Here is a 25,584-nt window from a genome sequence, read left to right on the forward strand (position 1 = left end):
CCAGAGTCCCTTTTGGAGTCACCAATGGGGTAGCCTGCTTCCAACGAATTATGGATTCACTCATTCAGGAAGAGCAACTCATGGGAACTTACGCGTATTTAGATAATGTTACCATTTGTGGCAAGACCCAGGAGGAACATGATGCAAACCTTGATAAGTTTTTGGAAGCCGCCAAGAAGAAAAATATCAGTTACAATGAGGAAAAGTGCACTTTTTCAACTAAAAGGCTTAGCATCCTTGGTTATGTAGTGGAAGGAGGTTCAATATTCCCAGACCCTGAACGACTACGACCTCTACGGGAACTTCCAATGCCTCAAGACAAAAAGTCACTCCGAAGAACTCTTGGTCTCTTTGCTTATTACTCACAATGGATCTACAACTATTCAAGTAAAGTCCGCCCATTGAGTGCTACCACATTTCCTGTGACAAAGGAAGCAGAAGCCGCTTTCCATACTCTCAAACAGGACATTGAAAACTCAGTAGTTCAAGCCATTGATGAGTCCCTACCATTCGAAGTGGAAACGGATGCATCTGACATTGCCATTGCTGCAGTCTTATCTCAGGCAGGACGACCAGTAGCCTTCTTTTCGAGAACTTTTCAAGGATCAGAGAAATGTTATGCTGCTGTAGAAAAGGAAGCCCAGGCCATCATAGAAGCAGTTCGCCACTGGAGGCATTATTTAACTGGTAGACATTTCACCATAAGGACTGACCAACGGTCCGTGATGTATATGTTCGACAAGAGGCACAAAAGTAGGATAAAGAATGACAAGATATTACGCTGGAGGATGGAACTATCGTGTTATGACTTTGATATTCTGTACCGACCGGGTCAAGAGAACATCTCACCTGATGCATTCTCTAGGTCCCACTGTGGAGCAGCATGTCATGATTTGCAATCACTCTCAGCTCTCCACAAGGCTTTGTGTCACCCAGGAGTTACACGCCTGTACCATTTTGTCAAATCAAAGAACATGCCCTACTCAGTGGAAGATGTGCGACAAGTGATCAGAGCATGCAGAGTATGTGCAGAGTGCAAGCCAAACTTTCATCAGCCAGAGAAGACTCATCTCATAAAATCCACCCAGCCTTTCGAAAGATTGAATATAGATTTCAAAGGACCTCTACCAAGCACAAATCAGAATAGGTATTTCCTTAACATAGTAGATGAATATTCAAGGTTTCCCTTTGTATTCCCCTGTGCAAATATGGCTGCTTCAACTGTTATTAGTTGTCTTTCACAGTTGTTCTCTATTTTTGGTATGCCAGCTTATATCCATTCAGACAGGGGATCCTCGTTCATGAGTAACGAACTTCAGGAGTTTTTGGCTAGCAAAGGTATTGCCTGCAGCAGAACAACAAGCTACAACCCTCAAGGCAATGGTCAAGTGGAGCGGTTCAATGGTACTATATGGAAGGCAGTTACAATGACATTAAAGTCGCGCAATCTACCTGTTCAACACTGGCAAACTGTCCTACCTGATGCTCTTCACTCTATTAGATCACTGCTGTGCACAGCTACTAATGCAACCCCTCATGAAAGACTCCTCAACTATTCACGTCGTTCCTCTACGGGAGCCTCCGTGCCCACTTGGTTATGTCATCCTGGACCCGTTCTCCTGAAGAGTCACCGTAGGATGAACAAGACGGATCCTTTAGTGGAAGAGGTAGAGCTCCTGCAAGCTAATCCACATTACGCCCACATTCGCTACCAAAATGGTGAAGAGACTACAGTATCTACAAGACATTTAGCCCCAGTTGAAATCCCTATTAGTGTGGAATCTCAAGATACACCAATAGATGTGAAAGATGCTTCGTTTTCTCCTGGAAAGCCCCTTGAGACTACCCCTATGGAAATAGAGGATTCTGCTCCAGCAGTTAATCAAACCCCGCTGGAAAATATCGAACCTGGTGAAGAGGCTCAAGGGCTACGAAGGTCGGGACGTGTACGTCGCCCACCTAACAGTTTGGGAGATTACTGTCTCTGATATTTTAGAAGGGGGAGATTGTAGTGATACTGGTCCTGTGGGGAGCAGCAGCAGGATAATACTGCACCACCTCTAGGGGCCCTTAACAACAACAACAGTTTGGTGTGTGTCATGGGCACCAACACATGGTGTGTGATTCTCTCCTACTTTATCCATTTATCAGCGATGCAGATTACATGGTGAGTTTAAATATGTGGCCTGTAGTTATAACTTTTCTCTTGACATATGCAAGACATCACCATCCCTGTAGAAGCCATTATTAGATGTACTAGTCATTATATTTTGTTGTTGCAGAAGTACTATGAAGATTCTATGTTCAATAAAGCCTAGAGATAAGGCCTGTGTTTCTATCACAACAGGGCCAAGGAGCCCCTCTTGAAGAGGCACATAAAAATAAAATTAAGTAATAGGCTCTCATCATGCACTTTGATGTAGATGCTTCACAACAAAAGTGTCATCTCTGGGGAGAGTTTTTATAGATGTAGAGTAACTAGGGAAATGCTAAGCAGAATGAATAGTGAAAAGGAATGTGCTGCTGATGATGAGGACTGAGTTCATATGACTTGTATGTTATGGAACAAATCATTGTATTTTCACTGCCATATTTCGACATCACTGTATACTGAGAAATAAATGTGTAATTTACAACTAAACTTGTTTGATTAATATTTTATTAGGGTAAAATTAATGTTCTAATTTTAACCTAATAAAATATGCACTGCATTGTTGCTTATAAAGTAAAACGGATTTTTTTCAATATAACGACTTTTTACGTCTAATTATACCGAACTTACGTTAGTATCATCTGGCACCACTAGTCTAGTGTGCTATTTTCTCGGCTGGTCAGGTAATCGTTATTCCTAATTTAGGTCAGTGTTATGACCTTGTGTTCTTTCCTGACCTGTGTATAATGTTATTGGGGGGTCTGGTGGGCTGGTGGCTAAAAGCTCTCGCTTCACACGGCGAGGGTCTAGGTTCGATTCCCAACCAGGGTAGAAACATTGAGCGTGTTTCTTTACACATGTTGTCTATGTTCACCCATCAGTACAATGGGTACCTGGGTGTCAGTCGACTGGTGTTGGTCGCATCTCGGGACACTAACCTAATTTGCCCGAAATGCTCAGCATAACAAGGGGCTTTCTATATAGCAGTATGTCATTGATGTCAGCTAGGTCTGTATACCATGTACTTGTACTTGTAGTAAATAAAGATATTATTATATTATTATTGTTCAGTATACAATGGTGTTTGGACAATATGTCGGCTTTTGTGCGGTGTGGTGGTGTTTGGATTATGTGGTGGCGTTTTGGATATAGTGTGGTGGTGTTGGGACTAGAACGTGGTGATATATAGCTATATATGGTTGCAGGGATCAAGTCTCAGCTCCTGTCCCCGCCTCTTCACTGGTCACTATAGGGTTCACTTTCTCCTGGCTTCGAGAGCCTTATAACTCTTCTTAAAGCTATGTATGTATCCTGTCTCCACTACATCATTCTCCAGATTGTTCCAATTTCTGACAACTCTATGACTGAAGAAATACTTCCTAACATCCCTGTGACTCATCTGAGTTTTCGACTTCCAGTTGTGACCCCTTGTTGCTGTGTCCCATCTCTGAAACATCCTGTCCCTATCCACCTTGTCGCTTGTCCATTCCTCATGATGAATTATTTGACGGCTTAGTTTAGTGTCATTGGCAAAATTGCTTATATTTCTATTTATTGCCTCATCAAATTTATTTATGTAGAATGTGAACAACAAGGGTTCCAACTGGCCTTTGTGACACACTGCTCGTAATTGGTCCCCATTCTGATTTCTTGCTATTAATCCGAACTCTGTATTGCCTGACAGTCAGCCATACCTCGACCAAGGAGATATTTTTCTCTTCTATACCATGTGACACTACTTTCTTCACCAGTCAACTATATGAAATGTTATAAAAAAGTAACTTACTGAACTCTATATATACACTATCGTCGTAACTAATCGCAAGGTGAATACTAGGTCCAGTTTCACTGGTTCATCCTCTCCTCTCTCTGTGGTAGTGTCCCTTACGTGTTGGTACATGAAGTTTTCCAGAACCACCTCCATCATCTTAGCCCTCGTTTGTTGGCTCCCATGTGGCTCCAAGTTCTCCCAATCGATTTCCTTGTTGAAGTCACCCATGATCAGTAGCTTTGCCCTACTCTCATGAGCCCTTCTTACCACTTCAGCCAATGTGTCAACCATCGCTCTATTACTCTCATCATACTTTTGCCTTGGCCTCCTGCTATTCTGTGGTGGGTTATACATCACTGCAATTATCACCTTGGGAACTCCAGGTGGTGAGGTGTGAATGTCCCTCTCTGCTGGGGCTTGGCGAGGAGGGATACACCTGGTTTATTTGGGAACTTTTAGTTTCTGTTTTTATTTACACAGGGGTTCCTGTTTCCTCTTCTTTCATGGCCCAGTTTTGGGCAATACATCTCCGTATGTTGGGAAGAAGGGCTAGATGCGGCGTGAGCTGTCAGCGGCCCATGCAATCCCAACAAGAGAAAGAAAAGAAACGTAGACGTTTACCTCCGTCCTGAACTTAGGTGGGAGTGTGGGCGTCCCTCTCTGCTGGGGCTTGGCAAGGGGTCCACCGGATCTAATTGGAAACTTCAAGTTTCTGTCTCTATTTAAAAAGTAACTTTTGTTCCTTTTCTCTCATCTCCCAGCCATGGGCAACAATTTTTCCTCGTACCATCGAGAAACCGGACTGGATACAGCTTATGCTGTCAGTCGCCCTGATAACCCAACAACAACAACAACCTGAGCGTCCGTGACAAGTTCCTTCCTGTTATCTTTGGGACGCTTGTCCTTATTTAATTTTGCTCGTCCGTTGATAAAGTAGTTATGTGATGCCGTAGTTGTAAACAGGTCTCATCTGCCTGATGCAGCTCTGTGGGTTTAGCGCTTCTTTTTTATAATAATAATCATAATAATCTGCCCGATAAGATTAAGCTAATTTCTTGTCTTGGAACCACTGTACAACTGCTTAGGGATAAACTAAGATCTGGTTCGAGTTTTAACCCCAAAGGGTTAGCCACCTGGAGTTTTACCTGGAGAGGGTTTCGGGGGTCAACGCCCCCGCCCGGTCTGAGGCCAGATCGTAGGATATCCAGGATAACCCAAGAAAGGCAGTGCGTCATCGAGGGACTGTCTGTCATATTTCCATTGTGGGTCTTCAATGTTGTTCCCCAAGATGCAACCCACACCAGTGGACAAACACCCAGGTACCTACTTGCTTGCTAGGTGAACAGGACAACAGTTGTAAGGAAACACGTCCAGTGGGAGTGTTGTCTACACAACCCTGGTAGATATATTAGGGGGGTACGCTAGTTAGGCAAATTAGGAGGAAAAACCAATGGAAATAAGTCACTTTGAGTTTTTTTGGTTGTCCTAGGTAATATAGATATACTATGCTACTATGTATGATAATTTATGTAACTGTATTTATGTGTACCTTTACCTGAGTAAACTTACTAATGCTAAGATTCCATTCTTCATTGAGGAAAAAAAGACTAAATTATTTTATCCACCATAATGGAGGAAGTGTACATAAACGAAGGTTTAACAAGTAACCACTAACACCTCGTGTATGTGGTCTGAAAACTCTGGCAAGAATATAATGATAATATTTGTCAGTGTTTTCTCTGTGGGGTAAAATCATAGTTAAGAGATTATCTACAAGTAGCTTGTAAGTTTTACAGGTGGTCCATGACCTGGTAGGCAACATAATCACTTCACACACAGTGTTTGTGGTTCTGTTCCTGGCAAGGGTGATAACAGTGGGTGTTTTTTCTAACACCTGTTGTCCCGCTAATCTGAGTGTTAGTTGACCGGTGTGGGTCACATCCTGACGGACAAGATTGAGAATCCCAGGGGAAATAAGACAGATAGTCCCTTGATGACACACTGACTTTCTTGGGTTATCCAGGATGGCTCGCTCTCCGAGGTTAAAAATCAGAACAAAATCTTATCAAAGTTTTCTGGAAATGCATTTGCATACCAGTGAGTTTTTTTTGTGCCTAACAATGTTTTACTACATTTAAATACATTGTCTTTGTACAGCATATAAAGAAATAAAAATTTATCTTTTTTTAATTTGAATTTTGTAGTTGACATATGGGTCTGTACTTTTCTACAAAAAAGACAATGCCTCTACAATAGGTATTATCCTATTAATACTCAGCAGATTACAGCAAAGAGACTAAGTAGCCCTTGACTAACAAATATCATTCTGAGATCCATTGAAATAAAAATCTAACTGTATAAAAAAAACAGTGCAGAGTGGGATTAATAACTAAAGAACAGACTAAAAGCTATGAATCTGTACATACCATAATAAGGAAGTCTGAACAATTGTATATGCTAGCAGGTTTAATGAAATAAAGGGATTTGAAAACATTGTCCCAAATCCTGGGCACTTAAAAATTTACCCAAACCAGAGATATTTTCTTAACTAAACCAACTGAACTCTTGCTTCACACACTGAGTGTCCATGGTTCAGTCCCTGAGATGGGTTGAAATGTTGGGTGTGTTTCCTTACGCTTGCTGTCTCTGTTTACCTAGTAATTAGTAGGTACCTGGGTGTTAGTGGACTCATATGGGTTGCATCCTGAGGGACAAGATATCTTTGAAGGACCCCAGTGGAAATAAGATGGACAGTTTACGATGACCCGCTGACTTTCTTGGGTTATCTTGGGTGGCTAACCCTCCAGGTTAAAAATCTGAACAAATTTGATCTTACCCTTACATCCAGCCTGCTGAAACAGCGAGTATACTAAATGATTACTTTTTACTATACAGTGCTAGTCACGGCATTATGCTGCCCCTCCCCCACACATACCAAAACGCAAACACATACGATGAAAGATTATAATATATATATATTTGCACATTTACTGAGTTTTAATAGTTGGTGCTGCATCCTTTATGCTTAATCACGTCCCTCAGCCATGTAGGAAGACTGTCACAGAAATTTTTGAGGGTTTGGGGAGGTATATTATTCCATGCCTCATGTAGAGCAGCCTCCAGCCGTGGGATGAAACTGAAATCCTTGCCCAGTAAACTTCGTTTCACTATTGACCAGAGCTTCTCAATAGGGTTTAGGCTTGGGGAATTACCTGGAGAGTCATTACTGAACCTCACTTCATAGTTCTTAAGCCAGTGAACTACAGATTTGGCGGTATGACATGGTGTACCATCCTGCATAGAAACCGTAGCCCCACACTTGTCAAACGCCTCAGGTAAATTGTCACACAATAACTCCAGGTAATTATACTGGTTCATATACTGGTTTTTGGGAAGCTCAATGAGTTCACCAACGCACTAAGTAATGAAACACCCCCAAACCATGAGTGAGTCTGTTTGGTGGTCCAACAGGTGTAGCGCGGGTCTAGTGGGTCACTACCTCTGGGCCAGTATGCATGTCCCCCACGGTTACAGGTGACAGTGAAGGTTGCGTCATCACTCCGAAGTACTTCAGACCACTGGTGAGGATTCCAGTGAAGATATTTCTTTGCATAATCCAGCCTAAGTTTCTTCTGTGGCTTGGAGAGGATCAGTTTCTTAACCTGGCGATGACTACTGTAGCCCAGTTCTGATAAATGTCTGTTAATAGCTTTTGCAGACACCTCTGAGAGAAGATGTGGGTTCTTTTCTTTCAATTCTCTAGCAGTTATGTTAGGTGTACTCTCTAACTGCTTCTTTAACACAGTTAAGGTATGAACAGATGCCTTCTTCGAGGGGTCAGGCCATGGTTTGGCAGATGGTAACTTGACACTGCCACCAACCTTGAAACACTGCACCCAATTCCTCACTGAACGCTCACACACACCAACATTCTCCCTATTTCTTTCATTTGGTGCCCAGCTTTGTGAAGCCCTATGATTTGAGCTATAGTTTTAGGTGTTGAAGACTTCCTCTCATCCATAGTCAAACATGTATAGCCCCAAAACAAAAGGGATCACCCGACAAAAGATGGGGTGGATGAGAGACAAAAGTGCAACACTTCCACTCACCACAGCAGCAATGGGATCACTGAAGAGTCACTGTGAAGTATGGCGGCAGGCCGTGATGTCATGCTAATGGCTGCTACCCAGCATAGTGCACTGATGAAGAGAGACCCCCCTGTATGGTAGGCCTTTGATTTTCATCATGGCATAATGCTGGGGTGCTCGCCTGGCATAATGCCGTGATTAGCACTGTACACTGAAAAACAAATGTGCCACTACTAATGTACAAAAATCAGCTCATATTCTATTACCCATCATTGCAACATTGTTGAACAAATCTGCTTTTCCTCATATACATCAATGATCATCCCAGTGGGAGACGACACAACTTTTGTCATTTCCCACTCAAATCAAAATTCTTTTGGTGACACTGTTAATGAGGAGCTCATAAAGATATCTACCTGGATGGCTATCAATAAACTCTCTTAATACTGACAAGACCAACATGATGCTTTGGAACAAACCTGCAAATTTCCAACTAAATATAATGATTAATGGTTCTTCTATTGTAAGACAAGCCAAGGAAAAATTCTTAGCTCTGTATCTTAATAGCTTGAAATTCAGTACCTACATCCTGTGTATAACAGAGGTCTCCAAATTTTAAGTATAGTATAGACTAAGTTTTATCAGAAATGCTATACATTCTGTGAGACTTTTGGCTATTGTATTTTGTGTTCAGTAATCAGGGCTGTGGAGCCAGAGTCAGAGTTGTGGAGTTGGAGTTGGAAGCAATTCTTGGGTTGCTGGAATTGAAGTCGGAAGCAGTTCTTGGGTTACTGGAGTCAGAGTTGGTAAAAATGTACCTACTCCAACTCCTAATAAATTTAAATTATAATAGAATATAAGTAAAACAATTGTTTAATCTGGTAAAGGAAATGTGTACTGAATTGAGTTCATTTTTTTTTAAATGGTTATTTATTAAGCTGTTTTTATGTGTTCAATTACATTTTATTTTTTATTGTAGTTTTAACTTCGATTTTTTTTTATTAATATCAAAGGATGTACTTCAGACTTTTTAACTTGTGGAGAAAGATGTTTCTGATTCACATTTTCTTTTATAGTTTCTTTGACATACTATTCCTTTATAGTTGATAGTCTTTTTTTAAAAATATAATCCTCATTGTTTCCAATTTTTAAGTTTTGTCCTTTATTTCACTGTAAGGTTACTGAGTGTTTGTAATTTCTTTAATAAAATAAAAAGCCAGAATGGCATAGCTATAGCCTTTAGAGCCAAGCTTTGACAGGTTACTGAGCTTGTATGTTGCATGCTTACAATCGATATAGGAATTATATAATTATATAATTAGTATATTAGTATATTGGCAGTTTGGAGGGATATGTTGTGTATCTTTATATGTGTATGCTTCTAAACTATTGTATTCTGAGCACCTCTGCAAAAACAGTGATAATGTGCGAGTGTGGTGAAAGTGTTGAATGATGATGAAAGTATTTTCTTTTTGGGGATTTTCTTTCTTTTTTTTGGGTCACCCTGCCTCGGTGGGAGACGGCCGACTTGTTGAAAAAAAAAAAAATAATTTATTCCCTATATCGATATATAATTAAAGGAGTCTGAAGTGCCATAAATAAAGGAGTCAGAGTTGGAGGTGCCACAAATAAAGGAGTCAGAGCTGGAGTAGTTAGTGGCATAAATAAAGGAGTCAGAGTTGAAAGTTTTATGTAACAACTCCACAGCCCTTCGCAGTAATACTGAAATTTAGATCAGTATAGTTGCATCTGTATTTGAACAGCATGTGTAATAACCGTAAACATTAAAATAAATTGTTTTACTAAAACTTCCAGCAAATTGCTTGCAAAAATTCCAGTAATTGTTACACGTTATAAACAGTTATATGTGTATTTTAAATCTGCCCAAAATATTCTGCATAACCAGGGGCTTTCTATAAAGCATGTTGGTAATGTCACCTTTTTTCTGAATTAACTGTGAGCCATATTTTGTGGAAATGAAGTTTATCATTTATCACTTGGGTACTCTACAGGAGGCGCACCATTCATCAGCTCCATTTTTCTCTCTGCCGATATTTCTTAATTTTTGTGGGAAACTGGTTAATGAACTTAGATGAGGGTGTGGGCATCCTGCTCTGCTGGGGTTTGGCAAGAGGAAGGGGAGGTCTACCTAGCCTACTTGGGAACTTCAAGTCTCTGTTTCTGTTTGCAAAGGGACTTCTGTTTCCTTTTATTTTCATTGCTCAGCTTTGAGTAATATCTCTTCTTTGTACTTTGGGAAGCAGGACTCAGTGTGGCATAAGCTGTTGGTGGCCCTTACAAACTCCATCCTGAGTATCATTGATGAATTTTCCTCCATCTTTTTTCAGGATTTATTCAAATTGAAATTTTTATTTATTTATATGCTGTATAAAGATAAGGTACTTGTAATAAATCATCATTAGGCACAAAAAAAAGCCATTGGTATGCAAATGCATTTCGGGGCAACTGCTCATCCTATGAGCAATAGTGCAAAAATCGGATTACGGAGGTTGTAATGGGTCTGTTGGATCCCTCTGGTCATAGTTACATCATAAAAATATATTAGGTATTCAATATACCTGTACAGGTCGGCCATCACTAATCCGGCAACATTGGGACCTGTAGTGTGCCGGATTAGTGAGTTTGCTGGATTACAGAGTGGTTAGGTTAGAACACACTTAATTAACCAATCAAGAGAGAGACTTTCTGCTACATCTTCCTCATTTTCATCAGTGCTTTCTCCTCCACTGGCTTGCTGCTGTGGATTTACAACCATCTGCACAAGTTCTGAGTCAGTATGATGATGAAATTTGAGTCAGTAAAATGATGAAATTTGAAATTATGCTAGCTGAAATTAGTGCCGGATTGCTGATGGAACCGGATAACTGATTGCTGGATTAGTGATGGCCGACCTGTATTACATTTTCTTCATATAGCTAATGTAAACAATAAAATATGGCAATACAATCTGTATATGACATTCTCTTCATTTAATTCTTGCTTGGCTAAGTTTTTAACTGTCATGTTCCTGGAGGCTTATGTGAGAAGGAATTCACAAAGGGTATGGGCATCTCATTCTCCTAGGACCTAGGTGATAAGGAGCACCTGACCTAATTGGAATTTTTTTTTCCAAAGATTGCTTGCTCATTTACATTTCATCACCCATGTAGAATGTAATTTTGATTATGAGAGTTACATCCTTCTATATTAATCAGTACTAGAAATCATGGGTATCTTAAAGGAAATATATATCAATTTATGGGTATATTTGTCAGAATAACAATAAAATTTGGAAATACAGCCTCTCCTCACTTAACGACAGAGTTCCACTAAGACCACATCGGTAAATGAATTCGTCTATAAGTGAGGAGCATACTATAATGGTAATGGGTTTGTGTCATCCCTCTTTGATATTGTTTTAACCTTTCAGGGTTGAGACCCCCAATCCTGAATTCACTCTCAGGGTTGAAAAATTTGAAAGAAAAAAAAAAATTTTTTTCACATGAAATGATAGAGAATCTTTTCCCAATGGTGATGACACCAAAAGTACGAAATTTGATGGAAAACTTATGGAATTATGCTCACAAAGTTAGCGACCTCGACGATATTTAGGCATCGGCGATTTTGCCCACTTTGAGTCCTATTTTTGGCCAATTCCAATGTTCCAGTTGATTAAAATCATAGCTCTTTCGCTAGAACTCCATTTGTTCTATTGAATGAGTACAAGAAACTGCCCATTTACCGATTTCAACCACCCAATAAAGTGGTCAAAAATTGGCATCAAAAGATGCTAATTTCAAAATAGGGTCCAGAATAAACAAGACAGACATTCCTGGCACTAAAATAACAGTTTCTCTGTTTATTAGTCACGTCTCCAGACCCCTTTTATACTACTCTTGCTTTCCATTTTGAATTTTTATTCTCACAAAACATGGAAGATTTACTGCTATGTAGGCTACTCATTTATTGTAAAAATGGTATAAATAATATCAGTGCACTTGTAAAAGAATATTAGACTTACCAGTCAACGTGTATTGGACGTGTGGCGTGATTTGTGTACTCTTGAACATCGGCAAAAATCAAACATTTCCGCTACTTTGAGCTCAATTTCAAAGTACTTTTTATCATAAAACCAATCAAAATCATCTCTATTTCTGTAATATATCTTCCATTCTATCAAATGAGACCAAGAAAACGAGAATGCAACCATACAGGTCTCCCTCCACATTCGCGAGCTCCACTTTCGCAGGCTTCAAACATTCGCGAATGCCCAGCCGCCCAATCATATTTAAGTAGTATATCATTATGTATGTTAGGAATTATGGCGGCGGCAGAGTTTGTTTGGAGGCAGGACAAGATAGTCCTTCAGTATGTCACTAACATCAACTCTACTTATTTATCTATCACAATTGATCTAATATGACATAATAAACAATATTAATAACAGTAATAACAATATTAATAACAGTAATAACAATACTAATAACAGTAATAACCACTCGTTATTAATATTAATAACAATATTAATAACGAGTGGTGTTGTGTTGTTGTTGGGTGTATAAAGGCCACTGAGAGCACAAGCCGTACATAGTGGTGGTGAAGGCCAGCAGAGGCGGCTGTGTTCTCAGTAGCCCTATATACCTCCAACAACATTGGAGGAGTTAGGTTTGTGCTGTCCTTTTTCTATCGATTAATCGCTTAACTTACTTGCTACTCTGTTAATGCTACACTTTATCGCTGGCTGGTGTTATAGCCTTTATCGACTTGTGCTGGTTTAGTATCAAATATATCGTTGAATCACTGAAGAAGGCACATTCTCCCCTCTCTCTTCCTCCTCCACTTCAGTACTCTGCTACAAGTTCTTTCTTGAATTCTATAGTCTTTCTGACCTTCTTTACCAAAGGGCTGACACTAGTACAATATTTTACAATGTTTTCATGTGTTTTATGATTGTTCATGGTTCAATAGGTTAAGGAAGCAGTATTGTTAGGCTAAAGTAAATGCTATTATTATGTATTTCCCTGCAATATATTGGGGCACCAAACATTTCTTATTCATGTAACTCCAAGTCCTCATTACTATCTTCACTACTTGAATAAGCCTGAGCAAATAGAAAATGGCCAATAGTCCATGGAGTGAGGTGATGTCAAAGATGAGATATGTTGGTATGGTACTTTGAAGCAACCTGTTTCCACAATGTCCAGTGTAGCGAAGGAATTTTTGGTTGGTGTGTGCACCAACAACGCAGGCCTGTGTTATCCTGTGTAGGCCTAACACTTTCGATCACAGCCATTTTGAGGGAGCTAGAATTCAAAGGTTGGGCTATATGTACAACAGTATATGCACACCCATTAATCAATGTGTGGCAGTTTAAGGGTTAAAATTATTTGTTTCAGCATTTTCTTTTTTTGGATTTAAATACATGAATTCACATGTACAAATTCATTTTTTTGCATGAAACTTTTATTTTTTTAATATTAGACAGAACACATTGTCTGGTATCCTAAATAACCAAGTCTGATCTAATTTTGCTTGAATTTATATATCATATAGATTAATCCTACCTAACCAATCTGTCAGCCTAAATTAACTTTGTATTACAGTAAACTATCCTCAAAGTACTGGGCTTTTAAACTAATGAGCAAAATCCACTGTGTAAATTGTACTTTAAACTCTTTTATTTTTAATGTTTATTGTAATATAACTAATTTGAGGATACAGTTCTATATTAGGTGTTTTTTCCTATTTTGTCAACATTTTCTTGATTTAAAGAACACTCAGACAATTCTCCATTAATCTGTTATCTCGAGAGTTTACTGTATTTAGCATCAATTATAAGCAGCATAATCTGCCTCTAATGTGTATGCTGTAATTAATTAAAAATTGTTCTTCCAGAAATGCTGATATGCCTCTTTAGCCACTTAAAATGGATGCGGCATCAGAGCTGATCAAACTCTCATCGAGTGACTCCATATATGGAACACTCTCCAGTTTTGATATAGAAAAGAAAATTGGTAAAGGCCAGTTTAGTGTTGTATATAGAGCAAGATGCAAGGTCGACCATGCAGTAGTGGCTTTGAAAAAGGTCCAAATCTTCGAGATGATGGATTCAAAAGCCAGATTAGACTGTATGAAGGAGATCAATTTACTTCAGGTATGTAATACTAATCATCTTTGCCAAATTTTGAATTTTTTATATGTAAGACAAAACTACTCTTGGGATCCAGGGATTTCAGAAATACTGTCCTGTGTATTTTAAAATGAATAAACGAAATCCATGAGGTCAAAAATGATACTGATCAGGATGATACAGGGTACTCATCATTAAAGTGTGCGAGGTGATGGTGCCCAGTATACTTTAATGTCAAAATAATGCCCCATCCTTTTAGCCACCAGGCAACACGTTGCGAGATGTCACAGGAATCCCTAAGGCTCAGTGCATACTCAGTGTTTTCTAGGCTTGTGTGGTGGTAAGGATATGTGTTTGTGGTCTCCCTGTGCTGCTTGGTCTTGAGTGCCAAGTTTGTATGACATTTTTCATTATAGACAAATTAATATGGGCAAGAATAAGTCACTGGCATGAGAGACAATTGCACAGATCATTGGATTACATAAAAGAGGATATCATATGAAGGGAAATGGTGAGTGTTTTGTGAGAAACAGGTTTTCTTGGTTCCATTACGATGGTGCTGATGACATGCCAACACCATCTGTACATATAGTGATACCTCGCATATCCGGCCTGCCATTATCTGAACTTCACCAATATCGGAACAGGCCCTGAGAAAGGACGAAATTCTAAAATTATTACCGAAACATCTGAACAGCCGTTCAGATACGGCAGAAGGCTGAATCAAAATTGGCATGCACTTTAGTGTACCGGTTGGCCACTAGGAGCATGGCTCCTAGGACCGAAACGTTTTCTAATAAATATGTTATAGTGTTTGCTTACGTGTCTTTCTAAACCAACTTGTCGGTATTTATTACCAAGGTTTATACCAGCATTAGAGTTGTAGATTAGTGGAATAAACTAACAGGTAGCATCACTGAGGCAGAAACTTTGGATAGATTTAAATGTGGGTGGAATTGGGTGTGAATTGGACCTGCTTAGCATGGGCCAATAGACCTATTTCATTATTCTTCCATTCCTATTTTCTCAATAAAAATTTTTTAAGTGTGCAGTGTCTCACTTTTTTTAAATATACTGTACTATAAGAAAGCCAAGGTTGCCCACACTAATATTTATACTTCATAAATAGACAAAAATTTAATTTTTGTTAGCTATTGTCAGAAAAAGCTACAGGTGCCTTTTGAAGTAATACAGGGAAAGGGGAAAATTTGTGCCAAAGAAGGCCTTTGGTATGGAAAAATGAGCCAGAATTATCATTCTTAGCTGACATTAACAGACAAAATGTGTGTGTGAAGAGATTGAGCTTTGATCATGTCTTGTCCATACACAGTATATTATCAGTTATCAGGCACTGATTGGGGATAAAAGTGTGCTATATTTTAAAATTGCTGGATAATGCAGTTTTAGTTTTATGGTCCCTTTATTTTGCACATGCCTTTTATTAGCATTTTTAATACAGTGGAACCTTGGCTTACGATAGCCCCACCATGCGAATTTTCCAGGATACGAACAGTTATTTGGTCGATTTTTCGCATCTGGATATGAACGAAATTTCAGGATGCAAAATTCCTTTTTCATGGGAGGTTCCTTGGTGAGAGGCTTTTGATCTAGAGAATTGGATCTGTGCTCCAGTTCCCTAAATTAATAATAAACAACAGTTTTGGTAATCCCGCACCTCCTCCTAACTTCCAAACTACGAATTCTCTGCATTATATTCACACCACACATTGCCCTCAGACATGACATCTCCACTGCCTCCAGCCTTCTCCTCGCTGCAACATTCATCACCCACGCTTCACACCCATATAAGAGCGTTGGTAAAACTATACTCTCATACATTCCCCTCTTTGCCTCCAAGGACAAAGTTCTTTGTCTCCACAGACTCCTAAGTGCACCACTCACTCTTTTTCCCTCATCAATTCTATGAGTCTATGAAAGATGAGGTGAATCATAGAATTGATGAGGGAAAAAGAGTGAGTGGTGCACTTAGGAGTCTGTGGAGACAAAGAACTTTGTCCTTGGAGGCAAAGAGGGGAATGTATGAGAGTATAGTTTTACCAACGCTCTTATATGGGTGTGAAGCGTGGGTGATGAATGTTGCAGCGAGGAGAAGGCTGGAGGCAGTGGAGATGTCATGTCTGAGGGCAATGTGTGGTGTGAATATAATGCAGAGAATTCGTAGTTTGGAAGTTAGGAGGAGGTGCGGGATTACCAAAACTGTTGTCCAGAGGGCTGAGGAAGGGTTGTTGAGGTGGTTCGGACATGTAGAGAGAATGGAGCGAAACAGAATGACTTCAAGAGTGTATCAGTCTGTAGTGGAAGGAAGGTGGGGTAGGGGTCGGCCTAGGAAGGGTTGGAGGGAGGGGGTAAAGGAGGTTTTGTGTGCGAGGGGCTTGGACTTCCAGCAGGCATGCGTGAAACACACCGGCCATATCCCACCGAGGCAGGGTGGCCCAAAAAGAAAAACGAAAGTTTCTCTTTTTAAATTTAGTAATTTATACAGGAGAAGGTGTTACTAGTCCCTTGCTCCCGGCATTTTAGTCGCCTCTTACAACACGCATGGCTTACGGAGGAAGAATTCTGTTCCACTTCCCCATGGAGATAAGAGGAAATAAACAAGAACAAGAACTAGTAAGAAAATAGAAGAAAACCCATAGGTGTTTGTATATGTATGCTTGTACATGCATGTGTAGTGTGACCTAAGTGTAAGTAGAAGTAGCAAGACGTACCTGAAATCTTGCATACATATGAGCTAGAAAAAAGACACCAGCAATCCTACCATCATGTAAAACAATTACAGGTTTCCGTTTTACACTCACTTGGCAGGACGGTAGTACCTCCCTGGAGCAGTTGCTGTCTACCAACCTACTACCTACAGACCACAGCCGATTATTATTATAATCAAGGGGGAAGGGCTAAACCCGGAGGACTATACAATGCCTGGGGGGGATGTGGAAGGCATTCAGGCTTAATTCGGGGAACTGGAGCACAGATCCAATTCCCTAAATCAAGAGCCCCTCACCAACATCAAGGAACCTTCCTTGAGGGGAGACCAGAGACGAGAAACTTGCTTCAGAGGAGGAGGAAGAGGGAGTGGATGAGGTGCTTTCTTCAGTGATTAAGGACATGTGTGGAATGTAGAATGAGTTGCAAAGTTTTGTTGAAAAGTATCACCCTGACCAAGCTGAAACAAGCCATATCTGCAACATGTACAATGACAGTGTTGTGTCCCACTTCAGGGAAATCTTAAAGAAATGCCAGAAAAAGACCTCTCTGGACAGATATTGTGTGTGACAGGGGTCCAGTTACTCTCAAGTTGTTCCCAGTGGCATTAAAAGAAGAAGGGAAGTAACCCCAGATAAGGACTTGCTACCTAAAGTCCTAATGGAAGGAGATTCTCCTTCCAAACAATAGTGTACACCTTCCTCCTATCCCCTCCTCCCGTCTTCCATCCACCCAGAAGTCTTCAGTAAAGGTAAGTGTAATATTATTATTTTTTTATATGCATATACTTGATTTCTGATTGTTTTCATTATGTAAATCTTTATTTAATTTGAAAAAAATATTTTAATATTTTTGGGTGTCTGGAACGGATTAATTTTATTTCCATTATTTCTTATAGGGAAAATGGTTTCGAGTTTCGTGAATTTCGACCTTCAATGGGCTCTCTGGAACGGATTAATCACGAAACTCATGGGTCCACTGTACTATTTTGTCATGCCTCCTGACAGCAGGAATTTCCCTGGAACGACTTAATGGCATTTCAATTAACTTAAATGAGGAAAATTAACCCAGCATACGGAAAAATCAGGATACGAACAGGTTACAGAACGGATTAAATTCGTAAGCAGAGGTTCCACTGTATATCTCTTTTAAATATTGTTCTAATTGTATTAAAATTATTTTTTGTAAGAAAGAATGCTTAGAAAGAAAGATTTTGTCATGGGAAATCCATTCAGCACATTTAAAAAGAAAATTAGGGATCTTCACTCAGCCAAAAAGGCCATATTTCATGATCAACTAATAATCAGTGGTGATTGCTAGAGCAACTGCTAGGGTTTGCTAGGTGACTGGAAAAGAGAAATAAATATTGTTGTGAATGATTAAAAGAGTAAAGAGTGAAAATGGCAGGCATTAGGGGGGTACAGGCTGTCATAATTATAGTTATCTTTCTCCTGCAATTCTGTGAAGAAGGAAATCAGTCATGGGGGGGCTGGAAAAGGCGAATGGGGTAATAGCACCCTGGACACTAAAAGCAAAAAAAGTTGCCATCCTTCCAGAAACATAAATCTCACTATCGCCGCAAGGTATGGTAACACCGCATACCCAAACAAAAACAGTGTCACACAGCTCTTATAGTAGTGCTGTTAAGTGGTGATATCCAAATTAATCCAGGACCTGAAGCTATTGTGTAGAGGCCAAACAGGCAGATAAGTGATGGTGATAATGATGGTCTAGTAGCTAGGAACGATAACCTTAACTCCATATGTAATGCATACATAGGTCAATGTGAGACAATACAGCCATTCTTATTATCTCAAACACCACCAAACAGGTGCATACACTGCACTAAAGTACAAAAGAAGAACAGAAAAGACACCTTTTTTTATTTATTTTATTTATTTATTATTTATTTATTATTAATTATGTAAAATGTGTAAGTGGTGGGTGCATAATGGATGTATGTACAATTATAGTAATGGTGCCAGAATTCATTTTGTGTGTAACAAATGCACTTTGGTACAATTACCCTTTAGCAATGATGATATTGATTTACCTAATTTTAATACAAATGACCCATTGCCATATATTGATGATTATAATTGTTTTATGAAAACAGGCCTTCACTTTATTCATGTCAATGCAAGATCACTTTTTCCAAAATTGGCAGAGATTAGGATTTTAGCTAACAGAACTAGGGCGGCAGTTATATCCATCTCTGAATCATTGTTGGATGATACGGTGACTGACGACGAGGTCAGAATAGAAGGTTACAATATAAAACGCTTAGATAGGAACAGAAAAGGTGTTGGGGTATATGCCTACATTAGAAATGACTTAGCTTACAACCCAAGACCTGATTTAAATAACAATAAACTGGAGATTCTATGGTTTGAAGTGCTGCTTCTCAAGACTTAGTAAGAACTTGTTACTGCCTTCCCACCCATGACCAGTTCTTAGAAGACTTTTCCAGAGTTTTGTCCAGACTTGAAAACAATTGTGAGACAATAATACTGGGAGACTTCAATATCTGTTTTCAGTAGCAAAATAACAGGCTATGCAAAAGGTATAAGCAAATTCTGGGTTTAAATAATTACACTCAACTAATTAATACACCAACTCGGATCACACAGCTCTCAGCCACCCTAATTGACCACATACGTATTTTGTAACCGCTCTGAGGACATTAGTCAGTCAGGCGTCATTACCACAGGCCTTAGTGATCATTTCATTATTTACTGCACCAGGACAGTAAAAATGAGGTCAACTAGAAATTACAATAAAGAAACACTGGTAAATAGGCTACACAATTGTGACTGGACTGTGATAACAAGTTGCACGGACGCAAATGATGCCTGAGAAAAATTCAAAACAATGTTCACTACCATCCTTGATAATATTGAACCAGTTAAAGAGGTTAGGATTAAACAGAGAACTGAACCCTGGATGACTACTGAGATACTAGTTAATATGAAATTCAGAGATCAATTGCTAAAAAGATTTAAAACAAACAGACAGGATATTGCAGCACTAAATGAATTCCAAAGGGTGAGGAACAGAGTACAGAGACTTATAAAAGGAGCAAAGGCAAAGCACTATTGCTCAAAAATTGAAGAGTATAAGCATAACCCCAGAAAGCTCTGGCAACAACTAAAACAGTTGAGGTATAGCCATAAACGAGTAGATAGGTCTAACATAGTACTCACTATTGATAATGAGGTATGCCACGAAACCTCTAATTTTTTCAAAGTAATTGTGCCGGCCACTCAGGACACTCGGTGAAGAGCGCCCCGTGCTCTTCACCAAGCACCTTAACCCTTTCAGGGTCCGTCCCGTAGATCTACGGCTTCACGTTGAGTGTCCAAACCGTAGATCTACGCCAAAATTCTAGCGCCGTCAAATTTAGCGCGAAAAGCGCTCATAGGCCTACATGTGAGAGAATGGGTCTGCGTGGTGGGTGTGCGCCATAAACAAAAAATCTAGGCGCCCGCATAGCATTGTGGGAACGCCGGCTCAGTTACCCTTGTTCACCATGCCTCGTCGCAAGTCAGCTCTCACTCCCCGGAAAATTGGGACTCTCCTCTTCCTATCTGATAGTTCTGACACTGATGGAAGTGGAAATGAAGACGAATTCTATGGCTTTGATCAGTTAGTGACCGAAAAGAATGACCAGGATATCGATAATAGTGCAGAAAACCCTGACGATCCTCAACCTTCTACCTCTGGTGTGGGCACTCGTGACTCACGGTCGGTTGTTCCTCAACGCAAGAGAAAACTAATATTTTCGCGTGGCCAGGCCTCTGACTTCAGTAATGATGATGATAGTGACGTGGATTGTGATTTTATTGCGCTCGACGATCATTCGAGTAGTGATAGTGAGGAATCATATTCACCAGTGAAGCGTCGGTATGTTCGCCGCCGCATGCGCTCGGGTAGTGTACCCTATGCTGTGCCCAGGGGACGGAGTACATCCCGGAGTACATCCCGTGGCCCTACACCAGTTTTAGGTAGTGATAGTGAGGATGATGTGGCTACACTTGGCATGGATAGACCACAGGCATCAGTGGATGGTGTTAGTGGTGATGGTAGTGGCACCGCCATGCGTGACTCACCAGGCCACGCTGGGACCCACGCTGCTGACTCGTCAGTTCAAGGACAAAGCGGAGCGTCAGCCACCAGCCCACCACAACCACAACCACCCGCACAACCAGCCTATGATGTCCAGTATCCACCAGCAAACCGTATGTGGGATTGGCAGCAAAATCCCAATTTTGTTCCCAAGCCTCACCACTTTGATGACTCTCAAAGTGGAATTCTACCTACTTGTCCCCTTGGAACCACGGCCAATGAACTGGAATTCTTTGAATTATTCTTTGACCAGCCATTGATGGAAATTATTGTCAGGGAAAGTAATAAGTATTTTGAGTACACCATGGCAAATACGATCATATCACCACAGTCAAGACTACACAGGTGGAAAGAGACGACTGTTGCAGAAATGTATTTGCTTTTTGCAACAATAATGCTTATGCCTCACGTCTATAAGCATAATATAAAAGCATACTGGTCCACAGATCGGCTAATTTCTACCCCGGTCTTCAGTGAAATCATACCAGTGAACAGGTTTATCTTACTCTTACGTATGTTGCACTTCTCTGACAAAACCAGGCCTGACAGAAGTGACAGGTTATACAAGATTAGAAATGTTTTCATGTATCTCAAACAAAAGTTCAGCATATACTTTTATCCATTCAAGAATCTTGTAATTGACGAGTCTTTGATTTTGTTCAAAGGTAGACTGTCATTCAAGCAGTATATACCGAGCAAGAGGAAACGCTTTGGTATAAAACTGTTTGTACTCTGTGATTGTGACAGTGGCCTGGTGTTGGATATTGTTGTATACACGGGTAGTAAAACATTGAAAGATACCAAGATGTTATTGGGTATCTCAGGTGACGTAGTGAGAAACATGATGGCACCTTATCTTGGTAAGGGGCATACATTATATACCGATAACTGGTACACAAGCCCATTACTCAGTGATTTCATGCGAGTGAACAAGACAGATGTGTGTGGCACAGTGCGTTCTAATCGTAAACATATGCCCAGGCTCAACGCAGGTGCTCGTGGTGATGACGTGCAGGTGTTTACTGCCAATGACATCATGGCATTACGGTGGCATGACAAACGAGATGTCACATTGTTGACAACCATTCACCGTAATGAAATGCAAGACAGTGGCAAAGTTGATCGAGTGACTAATGAACGTATTCGAAAACCAGTGACAGTGATTGATTATACACAAAACATGCGCTTGGTTGACAAATGTGACATGCAGATTGGTTTTGTTGACTGTGTTCGTAAGAGTTACAAGTGGTACATGAAACTTTTCTTCCATCTCATGGACATTTCAATGCTCAATGCATATAATATGTACCAAATAAAGACTGGCAACAGACCACCGTATGGTGAATTTTGTTTGTCTGTTGTCAGACAACTCATAATGAAGTACCAGGTAACAACACCTGCTATACAACAAGGTCCTCGAATTCCTCAGGATATACCCAAGCGTTTGAGGAGGGAAGGTGATCATTTCATAATACAGCTTCCTTCAACTCAGAAGAAATTTGCTCAGAAGAGATGCATCGTCTGTGCACAAACAAAACGACGGCAACAAAGACGCAAAGACACTCGGTTTATGTGTGAGGAATGTAAGGTGCCTCTGTGCATGGTGCCTTGTTTCAAGGAGTTCCACAAGCTCCAGCAGTTCTAAAACCATGTCCAGTGATTGTAAATATGTAAATATATGATAGAACATTAGTATTATACAAGATTTGTGCATGTTTATTGTAATAAACAACAGTGGTAAACAATAATATGATAATAACTTTAGTGCGGTTATTGTGTTCAATACAGTGAGTTTATATATATACATTATATACAGTATTGGTCTCTCAGGCCCCAAATGTTAGTAGGAATAGAAAAAAATTGGAAAAGAAAAGAAAAAACAACAAAAACCGCAAAATAATGTAATGCGCGTATGTGGAATTCGTCGATGTTGCCGCCACCACATCATTTTTGACAAACTTCTTGGCACTGTATCTCGGTAAGTACTGATCAGAATTTTTTTTTTTGTCTTATTACCTTCACAAAAATATGCTCTTTAATTCTGTAAGAAAAATTTTTTTTTTTTTTTTTTCAAAATTTCTTGGACACTGGAGCACCACTTCAGATTTTGGTCTTAGACCCTGAAGGGGTTAAAACATTCCCTTCTTTGCCTCTGTGGATAACATTTCTTTTGTCTCCACAGATACCTCAATGCACCACTCACCTTTTTTTCTTCATCAATGCTATGGTTAACCTTATCCTTCATAAACTCATCCACTGACAAGTCAACTCCCAAATATCTGAAAACATTTACTTCTTCCATATTCCCTCCCTCCCATGCAATATCCAATTTTTCTTTATCTAAATCATTTGATACCCTCATCACTTTACTCTTATCAATATTCATTTTCAACTTTCTACCTTAACACACCCTCCCAAACTCATCCACTAACCTTCGCAATTTTCCTTCAGTCCCCCCCCAAAAGCACAGTATCATCAGCAAAAAGTAACTGTGTCAACTCCCATTTTGCATTTGAGTCCCCATAATTTAATCCCATCCCTCTCCCCCACACCCTAGCATTTACTTCTTTTACAACCCCATCTATAAATATGTTAAATAACCATGGTGACATTACACATCCCTGTCTAAGACCCACCTTTACCGGGAAGTACAGTGGACCCCCGCATAACGATGGCATCGCATAGCGATTTTTCCGCATAACGATTACTTTTATCGCAAAATTTTTGCCCCGCATACCGATTAAAAACCCGCATACCGATTTTCGTCCGAGACGCGTCCAATGTGCCCTCAGCCAGCCTCACATGTGCCGCTCCGTCCCATTGTTTACCAGCCAGCCTCCGCGGTAACATCCAAGCATACACTCGGAATATTTCGTATTATTACAGTATTTTCGGTGCTGTTTCTGGAAAATAAGTGACCATGGGCCCCAAGAAAGCTTCTAGTGCCAACCCTACACCTCAAAGGGTAAGAATTACTATAGAGATGAAGAAAGAGATAATTGATAAGTATGAAAGTGGAGTGCGTATAGCCGACCTAGTCAAGCTGTACAAGAAACCCCAATCAACCATCGCTACTATTGTGGGCACCAGAAAGACAATCAAGGAAGCTGTTCTTGCCAAAGGTTCAACTGTGTTTTCGAAACAAAGATCGCAATTGATGGAAGATGTTGAGAGACTCTTATTGGTGTGGATAAATGAAAAACAGATAGCAGGAGATAGCGTCTCTCAAGCGATCATATGTGAAAAGGCTAGGAAGTTGCATGACGATTTAATTAAAAAAATGCCTGCAACTAGTGATGATGTGAGTGAATTTAAGGCCAGCAAAGGTTGGTTTGAGAGATTTAAGAAGCGTAGTGGCATCCATAGTGTGATAAGGCATGGTGAGGCTGCCAGTTCGGACCACAAAGCGGCTGAAAAATATGTGCAGGAATTCAAGGAGTACATAGAAACTGAAGGACTGAAACCTGAACAAGTGTTTAATTGTGATGAAACAGGCCTGTTCTGGAAGAAAATGCCAAGCAGGACCTACATTACTCAGGAGGAAAAGGCACTCCCAGGACATAAGCCTATGAAAGACAGGCTTACTTTGTTGATGTGTGCCAATGTTACTGGTGATTGCAAAGTGAAGCCTTTATTAGTGTATCACTCTGAAACTCCCAGAGCGTTCAGGCAAAAGAATGTCCTCAAGGATAATTTGTGTGTGCTGTGGAGGGCAAACAGTAAGGCATGGGTCACTAGGGAATTTTTCTATAACTGGTTACACCATGCATTTGCCCCCAATGTGAAAAATTACCTAACTGAAAAGAAATTAGAACTTAAGTGCCTCCTGGTGTTAGACAATGCCCCTGGTCATCCTACAGACGTGTCAGAGCGACTTTATGGGGACATGAGCTTCATTAAGGTGAAGTTTTTGCCTCCTAATACCACTCCTCTCCTGCAGCCCATGGACCAGCAGGTTATTTCCAACTTCAAGAAACTGTACACAAAAGCTCTGTTTGAAAGGTGCTTTGTAATGACCTCAGAAACTCAACTGACTCTAAGAGAGTTTTGGAGAGATCACTTTAATATCCTCAATTGTGTAAACCTTATAGGTAAGGCTTGGGAGGAAGTGACAAAGAGGACCTTGAACTCTGCTTGGAAGAAACTGTGGCCAGAATGTGTAGACAAAAGGGATTTTGAAGGGTTTGAGGCTAACCCTGAGAATCCTGTGCCAGTTGAGGAATCCATTGTGGCATTGGGAAAGTCCTTGGGGTTGGAGGTTAGTGGGGAGGATGTGGAAGAGTTGGTGGAGGAGGACAATGAAGAACTAACCACTGATGAGCTGCTAGATCAACTTCAACAGCAAGAGGCCACACCTGAGGAAATTGCTTCGGAGGAGGGGAGAGAGAAATTGAAGAAGTTGCCTACTTCAAAGATTAAGGAAATCTGTGCAAAGTGGCTTGAAGTGCAAACCTTCATGGATGAAAATCACCCTCACACAGCTATTGCAAGCCGTGCTGGTGATTATTACACTGACAATGTTGTGAAACACTTTAGGCAAGTCATAAAGGAACGAGAGGTACAGGCCACTATGGACAGATATCTTGTGCGAAAG

At 40.2% G+C, this 25,584-nt stretch overlaps 1 protein-coding gene across 1 annotated transcript in view; it reads left to right on the forward strand.

The window, feature by feature from the left end:
• The first annotated feature begins 4,524 nt into the window (after positions 1-4,524).
• Positions 4,525-25,584, forward strand: part of LOC138851656 (serine/threonine-protein kinase Nek7-like) — a 40,164-nt gene continuing 19,104 nt past the window's right edge. The window contains exons 1-2 of the mRNA XM_070081003.1: positions 4,525-4,652; positions 13,907-14,210. Of these exons, the coding sequence (XP_069937104.1) occupies positions 13,938-14,210 (273 nt within the window). The 5' untranslated portion in view covers positions 4,525-4,652; positions 13,907-13,937. The remainder of the gene's footprint in view (positions 4,653-13,906; positions 14,211-25,584) is intronic.

Source organism: Cherax quadricarinatus, unplaced genomic scaffold, assembly GCF_038502225.1.
Source record: "Cherax quadricarinatus isolate ZL_2023a unplaced genomic scaffold, ASM3850222v1 Contig1429, whole genome shotgun sequence".
In the NCBI taxonomy this organism is placed as follows: domain Eukaryota; kingdom Metazoa; phylum Arthropoda; class Malacostraca; order Decapoda; family Parastacidae; genus Cherax; species Cherax quadricarinatus.